This window comes from Anomaloglossus baeobatrachus, chromosome 11 (assembly GCF_048569485.1).
Source record: "Anomaloglossus baeobatrachus isolate aAnoBae1 chromosome 11, aAnoBae1.hap1, whole genome shotgun sequence".
Lineage (NCBI taxonomy): Eukaryota > Metazoa > Chordata > Amphibia > Anura > Aromobatidae > Anomaloglossus > Anomaloglossus baeobatrachus.
Window position 1 is genome coordinate 55765798 of NC_134363.1, and position 17143 is coordinate 55782940.

Sequence of the window (17143 nt, forward strand, 5' to 3'; positions counted from 1 at the left end):
AGCTTGTGATCGGGATCGTGCACACAATCACTATGTTGTCGGTACGATCCCCGGTCTTTACAGATTGGGATCGCCCATCACTACAAGTTACTTTTGGGTCACCCTATTCTTAGAACCCTAATTTACAAAATAATGACAATTTCCAATTGGTCCATTAAAAATGATATAAATTAATTTATTATAGCAACTCCGACTTTACGGTGCCCCAAGTGGCTGTCCGGCTGTAATCTGTCATTGAATGCAGCTGAGAAAATATCCTTTATTACAGACTTGAGGCCTTATGATGTTTCTGATCAACGTGATTTTTTTTTTTTATAATTTGAGGTACTATTTAAGATATGATAAATATTATTTAAACATATTTGAAAAAAACTAATTTTCCTATTTTTTTACAGTAGATTGTTGTATTGTACTCAGTTTCCATGTTTTCAATTGAATAAATTTGATTCATCTGAATACACCGTTGTTGAAGTTCCTGCTCCAGCATGCTGTGTAGTGCACATTGTTTTGTGTGTTTATTGTATGTTCTGTTTGTGTATATCTTGTGTATTCCTTTTGTGTATGTATTGTGTGTTTTGTTTGTGTATGTTTTGTTTATGTTTTATTTGTGCATGAACTGTAAAAGTAACGTATGTCTTTTGGTTATATATGTACATACATGTCTTTCGTGTCTGATTCTTTATTTTCTTGTGTATTGTGTATGTTTTTTGTAGATGTAATATCTCAGATTTGTCCATAATGTAGTCCCACTACCACTACAGTAATGGAATAGATATTGTTACATCATGTATGTGTGCTTTTTTGTGTATCTATTTTGTATGTTCTGCTTGTGTATGTACTGTGTATGTTTTGTTTCTGCATGTATTGTGTGTGCTTTGTGTATGTATGGTGTGTGTCCTGTTTGTGTATGTATGGTGTGTGTCCTGTTTATGTATGTATGATGTTTGTCCTGTTTGTGTATGTATGATGTATGTCCTGTTTGTGTATGTATGATGCATGTCCTGTTTGTGTATGTATGATGTATGTCCTGTTTGTGTATGTATGATGTATGTCCTGTTTGTGTATGTATGATTTATGTCCTGTTTGTGTATGTATGATGTATGTCCTGTTTGTATATATATATATATATATATATATATATGATGTATGATGTATGTCCTGTTTGTGTATGTATGATGTTTGTCCTGTTTGTGTATGTATGATGTATGTCCTGTTTGTGTATGTATGATGTATGTCCAGCTTGTGTATGTATGATGTATGCTCTGTTTGTGTATGTATGATGTATGTCCTGTTTGTGTATATATGTTTGTCCTGTTTGTGTATGTATGATGTATGTCCTGTTTGTGTATGTATGATGTATGTCCTGTTTGTGTATGTATGATGTATGTCCTGTTTGTGTATGTATGATGTATGTCCTGTTTGTGTATGTTTGTCCTGTTTGTGTATGTATGGTGTATGCTCTGTTTATGTATGATGTATGTCTTGTTTGTGTATGATGTATATTCTGTTTGTGAATGTATGATGTTTGTCCTGTTTGTGTATGTATGATGTTTGTCCTGTTTGTGTATGTATGATGTATGTCCTGTTTGTGTATTTATGATGTATGTCCTGTTTGTGTATGTATGACGTATGTTTTGTTTGTATATGTATTGTGTATGTTTTGTTTGTGTATGTTTGATGTTTGTCCTGTTTGTGTATGTATGGTGTATGCTCTGTTTATGTATGATGTAAGTCTTGTTTGTGTATGATGTATGTTCTGTTTGTGTATGTATGATGTATATTCTGTTTGTGAATGTATGATGTATGTCCTGTTTGTGTATGTATGATGTTTGTCCTGTTTGTGTATGTATGATGTATGTCCTGTTTGTGTATGTATGATGTATGTCCTGTTTGTGTATGTATGACGTATGTTTTGTTTGTATATGTATTGTGTATTTTTTGTTTAGGTATGTATGGTGTATGTCCTGTTTGTGTATGTATGATGTTTGTCCTGTTTGTGTATGTATGATGTTTGTCCTGTTTGTGTATGTATGATGTATGTCCTGTTTGTGTATATATGGTGTATGCCCTGTTTGTGTATGTATGATGTATGTCCTGTTTGTGTATGTATGATGTTTGTCCTGTTTGTGTATGTATGATGTATGTCCTGTTTGTGTATGTATGATGTATGTCCAGCTTGTGTATGTATGATGTATGCTCTGTTTGTGTATGTATGATGTATGTCCTGTTTGTGTATATATGTTTGTCCTGTTTGTGTATGTATGATGTATGTCCTGTTTGTGTATGTATGATGTATGTCCTGTTTGTGTATATATGATGTATGTCCTGTTTGTGTATGTATGATGTATGTCCTGTTTGTGTATGTTTGATGTTTGTCCTGTTTGTGTATGTATGGTGTATGCTCTGTTTATGTATGATGTATGTCTTGTTTGTGTATGATGTATATTCTGTTTGTGAATGTATGATGTATGTCCTGTTTGTGTATGTATGGTGTATGTCCTGTTTGTGTATGTATGATGTATGTCCTGTTTGTGTATGTATGATGTATGTCCTGCTTGTGTATGTATGATGTATGTCCTGTTTGTGTATGTATGATGTATGTCCTACTTGTGTATGTATGATGTATGCTCTGTTTGTGTATGTATGATGTATATTCTGTTTGTGAATGTATAATGTATATCCTGTTTTTGTATGTATGATCTATGTCCTGTTTGTGTATATATGTTTGTCCTGTTTGTGTATGTATGATGTATGCTCTGTTTGTGTATGTATGATGTTTGTCCTGTTTGTGTATGTATGATGTATGTCCTGTTTGTGTATTTATGATGTATGTCCTGTTTGTGTATGTATGACGTATGTTTTGTTTGTATATGTATTGTGTATGTTTTGTTTGTGTATGCTTGATGTTTGTCCTGTTTGTGTATGTATGGTGTATGCTCTGTTTATGTATGATGTAAGTCTTGTTTGTGTATGATGTATGTTCTGTTTGTGTATGTATGATGTATATTCTGTTTGTGAATGTATGATGTTTGTCCTGTTTGTGTATGTATGATGTATGTCCTGTTTGTGTATGTATGATGTATGTCCTGTTTGTGTATGTATGATGTATGTCCTGTTTGTGTATGTATGACGTATGTTTTGTTTGTATATGTATTGTGTATTTTTTGTTTAGGTATGTATGGTGTATGTCCTGTTTGTGTATGTATGATGTTTGTCCTGTTTGTGTATGTATGATGTTTGTCCTGTTTGTGTATGTATGATGTATGTCCTGTTTGTGTATATATGGTGTATGCCCTGTTTGTGTATGTATGATGTATGTCCTGTTTGTGTATGATGTATGTCCTGTTTGTGTATGATGTATGTCCTGTTTGTGTATGTATGATGTATGTCCTGTTTGTGTATGTATGATGTATGTCCTGTTTGTGTATGTATGATGTATGTCCTGTTTGTGTATGTATGGTGTATGTCCTGTTTGTGTATGATGTATGTCCTGTTTGTGTATGTATGATGTTTGTCCTGTTTGTGTATGTATGATGTATGTTTTGTTTCTATATGTATTGTGTATGTTTTATTTAGGTATGTATGATGTATGTCCTGTTTGTGTATGTACGGTATGATGTATGTCCTGTTTGTGTATGTATGATAAATGTCCTGTTTGTGTATGTATGATGTATGTACTGTTTGTGTTTGTATGATGAATGACCTTTTTGTGTATGTATGATGTATGTTTTGTTTGTATATGTATTGTGCATGTTTTGTTTAGGTATGTATGATGTATGTCCTGTTTGTGTTTGTATGATGTATGTCCTGTTTGTGTATGTATGATGTATGTTCTGTTTGTGTATGTATGATGTATATTCTGTTTGTGAATGTATAATGTATATCCTGTTTTTGTATGTATGATCTATGTCCTGTTTGTATATGTATGATGTGTGTTCTATTTGTGTATGTATGATCTATGTCCTGTTTATGTATGTATGATGTTTGTCCTGTTTGTGTATGTATGACGTATGTTTTGTTTGTATATGTATTGTGTATGTTTTGTTTAGGTATGTATGATGTATGTCCTGTTTGTGTATGTGTTATAAATGTCCTGTTTGTGTATGTATGATGTATGTACTGTTTGTGTTTGTATGATGAATGACCTTTTTGTGTATGTATGATGTATGTCTTGTTTGTATTGTGTGTTTTGTTTGTGTAAGTATGATGTATGTCCTGTTGTGTATGTATTATGTTTGTTTTGTATGTATTGTATTGTGTATGTTTTGTTTGTGTATGTATGATGTATGTTATATTTATGTATATATGATGTATGTTCTGTTTGTGTGTTTTGTTTGTGTGTATATATTGTGTATGCTTTGTTTGTGTATGTGTGTATGTGTTCTGGTTGTCTATGTATTGTGTATGTTTAGTTTGCACATGAAATGTAAATGTAATGTATGTCTTTTGGTTATGTATATACATACACGTCTTTTTTGTCTTTCTTGTCTTTAGATACTCATTATTTTCTTGTGTATTGTGTATGTCTTTTGTAGGTGTAATGTCTCAGAATTGTGCATAATGTAGTCCCCATTCACTATAGTAATGGTAGAAATATTGTTGCATCCTGTATATGTATTCTTTTTTGTGTATGTATTGTATATGTTCTGTTTGTGTATGTGTTGTATATGGAATTTTTGTGTATGTATCGTATATGTTTTAATTGTGCATGATCTATATGGTTATATACTGTATGTACATCCGTGTCGTTCATGTCTTTAGATACCCTTTATTTTCTTCTGTGTCGTGTATGTCTTTTGTAAGTGTAGTGTCTCAGAACTGTCCATAATGTAGTCACTCTACCACTACAGTAATGGGAGCAATATTGTTGCCTCCTGCAATTTGTCCCTGCTCTCCAGCTATATCTAATGTCTACTACATGGCTTATTGTCTGGTGGACTTATAGTCTGAAAACTGTTACTAAATGAAGCACTCACAGATGTGATCTCAAGAAGTTATATCTGCTATATAGTAGACTGTCTCGTCAGGTTGCAAACTCCTATTTGATGTCCCTTCCACTCCTAGAAAGTATAGCAAGTTGGTTCCTGGTAAAAAAGGAGTACAGAAGACCCATCACATCTGGGCCTGATGCCTAAGAAGGTCCTAAAGTGACTATGCCAGTATGAATGGCATCTAGAAGGTTTCAGGCTTTGTTATAGCTTTGCAAAGGATTCGAGAATTTTCAAGTTACACAAGTCCCTCTCCTTCGGAGTCAAGATACATAGATGATTTGTCACAAGAGGAACGAGGAGGAAAGATGGATGTTGTGTCCTTTCTGTATTTGGAGAGAGAGAGAGAAGGACTACCGGAAAGACATTTCATAACGATCCAAGTATGCAACTAGAATCTTCAGAAGGAAGAGGACTTCATCTCCGGTGCCACCTATTGGATGTAGCAATCCTTAAAGTTAATATGGACCCTTTTACAAGCCTTGTCACATGACGTAGTATGAAAATCCAAACCGGAAGATCCATTTGCAGACACATATTTCAAAGTGTTGCCCCTTCTCAGTGCAAAGCAGCAGATTCGATTTGGCTAGATGAGGGGCCTTTGACTGGTGGACAAAGAGGGCTCATTTCACCAAGTACATACATTACAGATATTTCATCAAACCATGGAAGTTGGCGCTGGAGAATTATGCAGAAGAAGCCAAAAGATGCACCAAGGCCACAACATATATTACATATTCAATATGATTCTTCATCAATTGGCATAGATACCATGGAGTTATCGGCTATATGATCCTTCTTGGAAAGTTGTCAAGTCTGATTTTGAAATGAACATTTTTAGAGCTCCAGCTCCATAAAATTCTCTTGTTAATATCAAAAAGATGAATCAGGCATTCTTACATAGATTTCCAAAGTAAGCTCACCAGCCTGATCAGGTGTAGGAGCTCTATTTATTAATCTATTTAATTTGTCTTGTGAAATCCACTTTAATTCCCCTTAGTGATAGATCCACACCAATTAATGAGTTGGCTATGTAATACAGGACAGGAGAGGTCCCCCCGAGCAAGAGACACTCTTCATAACCATTTTCCTCCCTGACCATAGAAAAAAAAAATCCGGACTCCATACTCCATCTAATAATCTATCTTGGATACATGACTCCATATACAGTAGATAAAAGTTTCAAAATTTCATAGATATCAAGGTTGAGGGTAGACTTAAGTCTAACAAGTTCAACCGTTAGCTTTACGTGTTGATCCAGAAGAAGGTAGACAGTAAGCTCCATATTAGGGTAAGTTGTCCAAACTCGCCAATTTCAGAAGGCCTGACTAACCTTCAGATGTGTATTAGGGCCTCCAGAAGCTGAAAAGAAGAAACCGGTCTGTTGAATTTCAATGGCTTGCTCGGAGGAGAGATAAGATGCTTCAAAAGGTGTCAACCAGAAGTTTTTTCATAGAGGACACAGGAGCTCCTGGCTGAAAATAGAAAAATCAGGAGAGATAGCTGTCAACAAAACCATCAACTGCACTACAGTTATTTAATGTCTATGGCCAACTTATGAATACCATGCCGATGTCAAATAATCTGATGGGTTGCTGCTTTGGAGCTCAGTAGTTCTAGGATTGGCCTTTTGCTTCGACCCTACAATTACATCATGAATGATCTATATTACTAGAGAGCGCTACCACCTAAACTTTTCTACCTTAATTGTGCCTGATATTCTACCCCCCAATAGGTCACCTAGTGAATGTGCCTGCCCTCATCAGTTTGCAGCCGCTACACAGTTTGAGGCTTGGCAAGTACCGGCGTGGGAGACTGGCTTGGAGTCCCCGATTCCGTTGACACGTCAACGGCCACTATAAACTGAATATTCCTGGCCTAATCAGATTGCAGATGCTAGATCTTTCCTTAGCCAACAATTTTTCCAATTTTCACCTCCTACTTGGGTATGTTGTAATATTAGGAAAAGTAATGGTAATAGTAATAGGGAGAAGAAATTAAAACTGTTCCACCCTATATCTTTTTTGTCCACCTATCCTTACCCTCTAAGACTAATAGGCTTCATATTTAGAACAACCCGCTCCGACACTCAAGACTTTACTTGCGCTGCACCAGTTTTCTGGAATGCGCTTCCTCCAGACTATCATTCTAATTCCTAATAGCCACAATATTAAGCATTTTGAATATTTTATCTTATAGGAGAGGAATACAATTCTGTAATATACCTGTGGCTATTAGTTATCTTTCTACTGCAACTGCTGTATGTTACTCTACCACAAAAAGGTGGGAAAATAATCATGATCTGAATTACTTTTTAAATAGACCGTTTCGTATACTAGTTGCATCAATCATCACAAAATGATAAAGATAAAAAGACCCATTAGTATATTGTACTACTCATACAAAATGAATCCTGCTTCTTCAACTATGGATCAAGACAGGGATCTTATTTGACTATGTGTCCGAATACTGAGTTTCGAGATTTAACAGGATTGTTACCGGCCTCACTCAATATAATGTTTTGATGACTGGAGATATAGGAAGTGATCCTCAAACCATTTGGAACTTTGTAATGACTATTTCAGTCATCACTTCAGACTAAAAATGAGAAAAGTGACAGCACTTCCCAACAGATAAGTGTGAACAGGTGCAAACTGAAGATGAAATATATTAAAGATGAAATATAAAACAGCTGCACTCTAACAAATAAACAGCTGCACTCTGAGACGCAAACTGAACATGAAATCTACTCTAACAAATAAACAGCCGCACTCTGAGAAGATAAGGTATAAATTAGAATAACTCATAAATAATTTGTGTAATTGTGTTCCATGTCATTGTGTTATGTAATTTTGGATGTACCATCCGTGAGCATGCTATGTTGATTGTGTATATGTATATATGTTGACTTGCGTTGACTTCTGTTGTCTCTATAGTCAGTCGATATCAGATTGGCATTGTGTGCCAAGTTGTGGAGATGTTTTCATTTTCATGCACGTACATTGTAACTGTCCTACGTGTAGCGTCCCATATGTTTGTCGTTGGCTTTATGTATTTTTGGGCATGTTACATTTCTCTGTTCATCATCTGTCATCGAAGGACCAAGCTGTTACCAGTTTTGGAGTTACAGCTGAAGAGCCATTTTGCATGTGGCATGGAAGACCTGGGTCCGAGAGTCATCAAGTCAGAAAACCACTGGCTTTTCATTGCTTTACGGCAATGAAGCTTTGTTTGCAAATTTTCTTGGTGTAGCGCACGGTACACAACTACGTGAATAATGCCTATTCTTTACATTTTTTCTGAGCATACATTTTAATTTTTTGAATTTCAGAGTATTATGACGAAGAAATGGCACAGGATGGTAAGTCTTCAACATTTAGAAACATAAGCAGTCAACAGAAACAGAATAGATAGACGACATATCGATAGGAGTCGAAGAAAACCCAAGATACTTTTCATTCAGTCAAGAAGATTGGATTAGTCCCATCTTTTATCTGAAATGTTTTTGAACTCAACAGGTGAAGACAAAGTAGTTTATCACAGCATGAAATGCATGATGGGTTATGATACACGACTGACCAACTATTTTCCAATGGTTGTAATTGAAAGCCTGGAACACATAGAACATCAGCGCACCAGAATTATTTATCATCGATCGGTGGGGCATGCTGTCTACATGACATTTTGATAGAAAACAATGTGCTTGGCTGGTGCAGCCTCCGTGTACAGCATAGCAAATAGTATTTGTTGCCTTTACTTTTTTATGAGTGTCCGTTTTCATTTTCTAATTTACAGAGGACTACTTTGAAGACATGTCTTCATATGGTAAGTTCTTCACGTCTCGACAAGGAGCAGTGGAAGAAAGAAAGAAAAATTGGCATAAATAAGTATTGTTTTCAAAGAACAATAAATACTCTTAGTTTGTCCTAAATCGAAATATTCAGTAACGAATTAAACAAAAACTGTCTAAATTTAATTAATTTTATTAATATGGATTTGGCTTGATCCCTATTGTTACTGGTCTACTGAAAATCTATTTGATTGGACAATTATAATTTTGGTGTACTACCATGAAAAACAGTTTACAAACTTTGGAGTACAGATAGACCATTAATTTAGCTCTATGATCAATTTCTAATTTTGGTGTTCTACCATGAAAACAGTTTACAAACTTTGGAGTACAGATAGATCCTTTTTTCACTGTATGATCAATTTCTAATTTTGGTGTACTACCATGAAAAACAGTTTACAAACTTTGGAGTACAGATAGATCCTTTTTTTCACTGTAAGATCAATTTCTCATTTTCAGTGTACTACCATGAAAAACAGTTTACAAACTTTGGAGTACAGATAGACAATTAATTTCACTGTATGATCAATTTCTAATTTTGGTATACTACCATGAAGAACAATTTACAAACTTTGGAGTACAGATAGACCAATTTTTTCCACTGTATAATGAATTTCTAAACCTTTCCAAACAACAATATAGGTATTTTATTTTCACATAAACATATGATTTATTGCTATTTATTATCAAGGTTTTAGTTTAAAACACGATCATGATGGATCCAGTTGACTTATTCCCCTGAGGTTAGTAGTTAAATTTAGTAACCCCCTTTAACAAATGGAATGCTTGAATTTGTTATTTTAATATTTATTTTCTCATTGTATAAAAAAACTTCAGATGCCCCAAACAGTTAATATCACATAGCTTCTATGTCTCTACTAAGTATCCTGAGCCCACAAAGGTGAAATGCTCTGAATGTGATAGAAATACACCCTTTTGAACTTAAAATACTAATTCAGGAACATTTGCCCTCCTTTTTGAAAGATTTATTTTCCCATTTTATCAAAAACTTCAGAAGCCTAAAACAGCTAATTTCACCTAGCTTCTGTGTCTCGACTAAGTATCCTGAGTGCACAAAGGTGAAATGCTCTGACTGTCATGGAAGTGCACCCTTGTGAACTGAAAGTACTAATTCAGGAACATTTACCCTACTTTTTGAATTCAACGACAGATTTCGTTGTACAGGTCTGTACATTGTTCAGATAAAAAAACAAACTGAGTAGATTTAAACAAAGAAAATAAAGAAGAAATAAAGAATAAAGGAAAAAAATAAAACATTTTTATAATAAATAAATAAATAAAAAAGGGTTAAATCAATAGCTATTTATAAATATTTAATAATATATCACAACTGTGTGTGATTGAAAACTTTTTTTTCTGTTTTAATTAAAGATGCTCCCGAACCTGATGTTGATTTATCTACGCTGTCCGGATTATTTGTGAAGAAACCACACGATTTACGTGTTCAAACTGGTATGTACAACTAAGTTCAAAATCAAATGCATTTGTACTAGTTGGGGTCATTTTATGTTATGGTTTTGGAACTTTGAAAATTTTTGAAAAGTTGCAAGAATATAATAGTTCACAGAATGCATAGTATGACTATTGAAAGTTGGAACATGCAGTACAGTCAACAAAGAGCGAGACGATAATGAGAATTGAGAGTGCAACATTGTTATTTTGGACAAGCTACTCACTAATTTTACTAGAGTAAAAGCCTCAACTCTAAGATATATTAAAGAGGACCGTTTACCAGGATTTTCCTATATAAACTAAAGCCAGTGCTATACTGGCACTACCATGCTGATTCTATACATATCTTTAGTTGTGAGATCAGATGTATAGTTTCTGAAATATAGGCAAGTAAAGTTTGTGAAATCCACTGTTATTTGATTGATAGCAGCTACAGAATATCTAATAGGTGTGTCGGGTTTTGCTAGGTATTCCCGCCCCTATCTGCCTGCCTGTCCTTCCTCTCTCTGTATAGTTCTTTTTTTAGTTTAGTTTAATGGTGAAAAATTTAGGGGAAAAAATTGGTTTGCATCGGAAGTTTCCAAGACTAAGAACTTTTTTTTTAATTTTTCTAATGTTGGAATTTTGTAAGTGCTTGTTTGTTTGGGAAATTGACAGTTTAATCACATTGGGGTACATACAATGTTCTGATTAGGTTTTTTTTAGAGAGGTGTGGTTGTTCTACAAATCCCCAGCAATTCTGGTTTAAATTGATTCTCTCTCTTGATATCACCTGTCATGTGAGAGTTGTGAGGCCCCTCATATACATGGAAATGTCAAAATGTTTAGATTTGGGTGACTTTCATCTTTCATCTGATGTGTACGGGTGCCTTAAGGGGGATACCCTTTATGAATATTGGAGTTCTGTGCATACATTTAGTTTGTTTAGGCTTGAATTTGTTATTTTCAGATCTATTTTACCATTGTATAAAAAACTTCAGATACCCCAAAAGGTTGTCTCTGCCAAGTATCCTGAGTGCACAAAGATGAAATGCTTTAAATGGGTTGGAAGTTCACCCTTGTGAACTCAAAGTACTAATTAAAGAACATTAACCCTACTTTTTGAAAGATTTATATTCCCATTGCTTAAAAAACGTCAGATGCCCAAAAAACTGAAAATCACCTAGCTTCTGTGTCTCTACTAAGTATTCTGAGTGCACAAAGGTGTAATGCTCAGAATGGGATGGAAGTGCACCCTTGTGAACTCAAAGTACTAATTCATAATGTCAGAATTCATGCATAATAAATAAAAGACACCAATTTGTTCTTTCCAACATATACCATACCCTGTGAGATTTGTCAGGCCTCAAAATATTAACCCCCACCTTACTCTAACAGGGATATTAGTTCTGTGTGGAGTGACACTAAGGGATTATCTCTACTATGAGTGGAGAAATTAAAAGTGGGCACTAAGGGGGATTCTTAATGTGAGTCTAAGGCGGCATTCTGATTATGTGGGAAGACACAAAGTTGGCACCATGACTTTGGGAGGCCAATTGTGTGTCATTAATAGAGGGTACTATAAAGTGTATATGGAGTAAAAGATACTATTACTATATACGGAGACTGAGGATGCGTTAAACTAAATTGGTCAATATTAATGTATGGAGGTGCAAAAGGGATTGGACGCAATTGGTAGTGCATAGACAGGGATTTGGTGTAGCTGGAATGGCTTAAAGAGGTTAGCCACTACATTAACATTGATGGCCATCAAAGTCTGATCAACCGAGGTCTGACACTGTCTGATCAGCTGAGGTCCGACACCTCACCGATCAGCTGTTCTCTGTGCCGGCAGTGGCAGCAGGTGGCCATAATTGCTCAGTGCCGGAGTGGCCCTGTCTTCTGATTGTGGGTGTGGCCAAGGATACACATTTGCTTTCTATTGATTCAAATGGGAGGTAGATGTAGAGTATCGAGGCACGGCCGCTATCAGAAGACAGGGCAGCTCCGAAACTGAGCATTTCTGGCTGCCCGCTTCCACCACCGGCACCGAGAACAGCTGATCGGCCAGCCAATCAGACATTGATCACCTATCCTATGGATAGGCCATCAGTGATAAAGTAGTGGACAACCCCTTTAAGATAAAATATATATACTAATAGTGCAACCTCTGCAGCTGAACGGTAGCCCCATATATGAGGGGCCCACTGTCATCTAAAATTAATTTTTCTATTATCAATTAGAATGCGCGTAAGGGATTGAGTTAACAAATTTAATAGCTCACAGCTACTTGTGGATCATTAGGCTGCATTCACATGTTGTATTTTTTTCTTGTAATTGCAGTGGAACTGCTAGATCTTCACTGTAATTGTAGCAAAAAAACACAAAACAAAAAAAAAACGCAATGCAACCACAATGTGTGAATGTAGTATTAGGGAGACATAATTAAAGAGGACCAACCACCAGGATTTCAGACAGGGGCGGGAATAACTAGCAAAACCCGACCCACCTATTAGATATTCTGTAGCTGCTGTCAATCAAATAACAGTGCATTTCACAAACTTTACTTGCCTGTATTTCAGAAACTATACATCTGATCTCACAACTAAATGTATGTATAGAATCGGCATGATAGCGCCAGCATAGCACTGGCTTTAGGTTATATAGGAAAATCCTGGTGGTTGGTCCTCTTTAAGTGCTACGATGAGCACTTACAGTTCTACCCCATCATGTGTTAAATTTGATCCTAGGACTAGAGCATCACTTTAATTCCTTTACTTTCTCCTCCACTTTTTTATATAGGGAAAGATTTTCCCATAAAGATTACCGTTAATGGGACTCAGCTAACCGCAAAGCCCGCAGTAAAATGGTTTAAAGGAAAATGGCTGGAGCTGGGAAGCAAAAGCGGGACTCGGTATAAGTTTGAAGAGAGTTATGATGAAGCAAAAAAGGTATGAGTTATTTTTTGCCCTGTCCCATAAAGTAATATAGCTGATCAAAATGTAATAAATTAACGTAAAAAATTTAATGTCCGTCCTACTCTACCATTTTACGTTGTAAGCTCTAAATATATATATATATAGGTGTGCTTGTGTTCTGTTACTAAAATTAATATATTTAAGCCATCCGTATAAAAGAAGTCCTGGTTCCCACCCTAATTTGGCCCATGCTTCAGAGTTGTGGTTACAACAGTCTCCGGCAGACCAGACGTGGCGGTGTTGCGACCAGCAGTGACCTGACTGCTGAGCCTTCCTATTGGCTGCAGGGTCAGGAAACCAGTGTTTAGGATTTGGTCACTTCCTGTTCAGAGGAGTTCAGAGCAGTAGGCGAGTTAAGATGGTACGTTTGACTTATTTTTTCATTTATAAAGATGGCATTCCTATATTAAAGGGGTTGTCCGCTGCAAGGACAACTCCTTCTGATTCTACATTTCCCCAAGGTAAAATAATAAAGCCTATACTCGCTTCCCGTACGGGCTCCCTTCCAGCATTGTCCGGAATCGCAGTCCCGGGGCTCACGAGGAGTTGTGACATCATGCAAGCTCCACATCCAATCAGCGCTGGCTTCGGTCTCCCCACCTTCGGACAAAATAAGTCAATCAACAGGAAGTGAGTGCTGTGGCTGTACTCACTTCCTGTTGATTGTTAGTTTTGGTCCAAAGAAGGGGAGAAGTAATCTGGCACTGATTGAAATTGGAATTGGACGCAGGGCCCGCGTGATGTCACAGTCCCACATGCACCTGGACACCGAGATCCCTGTCACGTGTCACCACTGGAACAGTGCCAGCATGTGAGTTGAGTATAGACTTTATTATTTTACCTTTGGGAAACTTGTGGAATCAGAAGGGGTTGGCCTAGTAGTGGACAACCCCTTTAATATAGGAATGCCATCTTTATACAATGAAAAAAATAAGTCATACGTACCATCCTAACCCACCTGGCGCTCCAATGACCTCCTTTGAACAGGAAGTGACCACAGCCTGAATACTTATTTACTGACTACAGATGAGCGGATCCATGGAAACATATAGAATCAGAAGGGGTTGTCCTAGTAGTGGACAACCCCTTTAACTCTTAGAGCAGAAAACACTTTTAATTTACTCAGTATGTCTTGCCATATCTATTTTTGTGACGTTTATGTGTATCATCGTCAGAGTGCAGGTGTATGAAGCAGGTGCCTGCTGTGTTATACAGTCAACACCTGCCTGTTGCAGCAGGTGCCAGAGCTAGCTCTAATTTCTGCTATTTAACCCCTTATCTACTGTTGTCAATCATTGACTGTGGCTATTCATTATTATTATTATTATTATTATTATTATTATTATTTCTATTACTATTATTTCTATTACTATTATTATTTATATTATGATTATTATTATTTATATTACTATTATTATGTCTAAAAAAATTGTTTAAAAGAACAGAAAGTCCTCAGTGGTTGATACCTTTTAATGGCTAACTGAAAAGATGGTAATAATTGCAAGCTTTCGAGACTACTCAGGTCTCTTCATCAGGCATGGTATAACACAAAATCTGAAGAGTCACATATTTATACACAACAGGACTTAGAATAGTGCAGTAAAAAAAAAAAAAAAAACACAAGTTATATAAAACAGAACTATCACAGAAGTGTCTTTAGTTCCATAAAGATGCGGTACATTCTGGTATCTGGTTTTTTATATAACTTGTGTTTTTTTTTTTTTTACTGCACTATTCTAAGTCCTGTTGTGTATAAATATGTGACTCTTCAGATTTTGTGTTATACCATGCCTGATGAAGAGACCTGAGTAGTCTCGAAAGCTTGCAATTATTACCATCTTTTCAGTTAGCCATTAAAAGGTATCAACCACTGAGGACTTTCTGTTCATTTAAACAATTTTTTTATCTCTACTGGCTAACACGGTACAAAGATATATTTTACTTGTATTATTATGTCTATTATTATTTATATTATTATTATTGTTATTATTATTATTATTATTTATATTACTATTATATATTATTATTATTTCTATTAGTATTATTTATATTATTATTACTACTATTATTATTATTTTTATTATTATTATTACTATTATTATTTCTATTATTATTATTATTATTATTATTATCTTTTTTTTTAACCTAAAAAATACTTAATGATAAAAGGTGGAGATTCAATTTAGACTATAATGGGGACATTTATACAAAATAATATAAGGAAAAAAATGATTTTTAGCTCTCTGCAACCAATCTAGAGTACAAAATAATATAAGGAAAAAAATGATTTTTAGCTCTCTGCAACCAATCTAGAGTAAAAAAAAGTAATACAAAAAATAACAAGCAATTTTTAACCGTTTCTTTTACTTAGTTTTGATAAAACTGTGCAATATGTTCTAAAATCAACCAAATGGCTTCCTAAATGAATCTGTTTTCGGTTTTAAATTTCTATTTTATATTACATTCAAGCATCATCATATGAAACCATATGAATATTTCGCCCTCTAGTGGTGCAAGCTTTGTAAAGCAGTCATTTTATCACATTGCTTTGAAGTTTATTATGTAAATAAGTGCCACTAAGCTAAAATTTCTACCATCTTCCCATATACATGCATGCTCAAATCAAATGAGTGTGCATGTGTGCTAAATGGGTAGAGGGGAGTCAGTGATGCCAGAAATATTTATCTATTTTGCTTTTCATTTACTATAAGTTTGCGGTGCTTTGTGTGATTTCTTATTTCTCTCCAACAGTAAATAATTCTGAAAATGTGTATTTTTTTTTTTTTTTACTTAATTAGGTATTGTCATGTACAATACTGCTCACAAGTGTTAGGCAGTTGTGGAATAATGCTGCAAAATAAGAATGTTTTAAAAAACAAACTAGAAGTGTGAATCGTTATTTTTTAACATTTAACAAAATGTGAATGAACAAAAGAGAAATCTAAATCACATCAATTTGCTGCGGCCAAATTTTGCCTTGAAACCAGCATCAGTTCTTTTAGACACTTATCACTTGCACACAATTTTTGAGCTCAGTAGGGAAGTTGTTCCAAACATCTTGGAGAACTGACCACAGATCTTCAGGCTTGTGCAGATACTTCTGTCGCTTCGTTTAATCCCATACAGATTGAATGATGTGAGATCAGGGCTCTGTGGGGGACAGATCATCACTTCCAGGGCTCTGTGGGGGACAGATCATCACTTCCAGGGCTCTGTGGGGGACAGATCATCACTTCCAGGGCTCTGTGGGGAACAGATCATCACTTCCAGGGCTCTGTGGGGTCGGATCATCACTTTCAAGGCTCTTTGGGGCTGGATCCTCCCTTCCAGGGCTCTGTGGGGTCGGATCATCACTTCCAGGGCTCTTTGGGGCTGGATCCTGACTTCCAGGGCTCTGGGGTCGGATCATCACTTCCAGGGCTCTGTGCAGGCCAGATCATCACTTCCAAGGCTCTTTTGGGGATGGGTCATCACTTCCAGGGCTCTGCAGGGGCCGGATCATCACTTCTCTGGCTCTGTGGAGGCCGGATCATATTTTCCAGGCCTCTGTGGGGGCCGAATCATCACTTTCAGGGCTCTGGGGTCGGATCATCACTTTCAGGACTCTTTGGGGCTGGATCATCCCTTCCAGGGCTCTGGGGTTGGATCATCACTTCCAGGGCTCTGTGGAGTCCAGATCATCACTTCAAGGCTCTTTTGGGGATGGGTCATCACTTCCAGGGCTCTGCAGGGGCCGGATCATCACTTTCAGGGCTCTGGGGTCGGATCATCACTTTCAGGGCTCTTTGGGGGCTGGATCCTCCCTTCCAGGGCTCTGGGGTCGGATCACCACTTCCAGGGCTCTGTGGAAGCCAGATCATCACTTCCAAGGCTCT

The 17143-nt window shown here is 36.2% G+C and overlaps 1 protein-coding gene across 4 annotated transcripts in view; it reads left to right on the forward strand.

The window, feature by feature from the left end:
* The window catches only part of LOC142257211 (myosin-binding protein C, fast-type-like), a 207757-nt gene that overhangs the window by 98241 nt on the left and 92373 nt on the right, over positions 1–17143 (forward strand). For 2 of the 4 annotated variants that reach the window (XM_075329353.1, XM_075329355.1), the window contains exons 3-6: positions 8320–8349; positions 8784–8813; positions 10231–10311; positions 13093–13241. In XM_075329353.1, coding sequence (XP_075185468.1) covers positions 8320–8349; positions 8784–8813; positions 10231–10311; positions 13093–13241 — 290 coding nt within the window. The remainder of the gene's footprint in view (positions 1–8319; positions 8350–8783; positions 8814–10230; positions 10312–13092; positions 13242–17143) is intronic. The other 2 variants (XM_075329354.1, XM_075329356.1) reach the window with 2 other exon arrangements.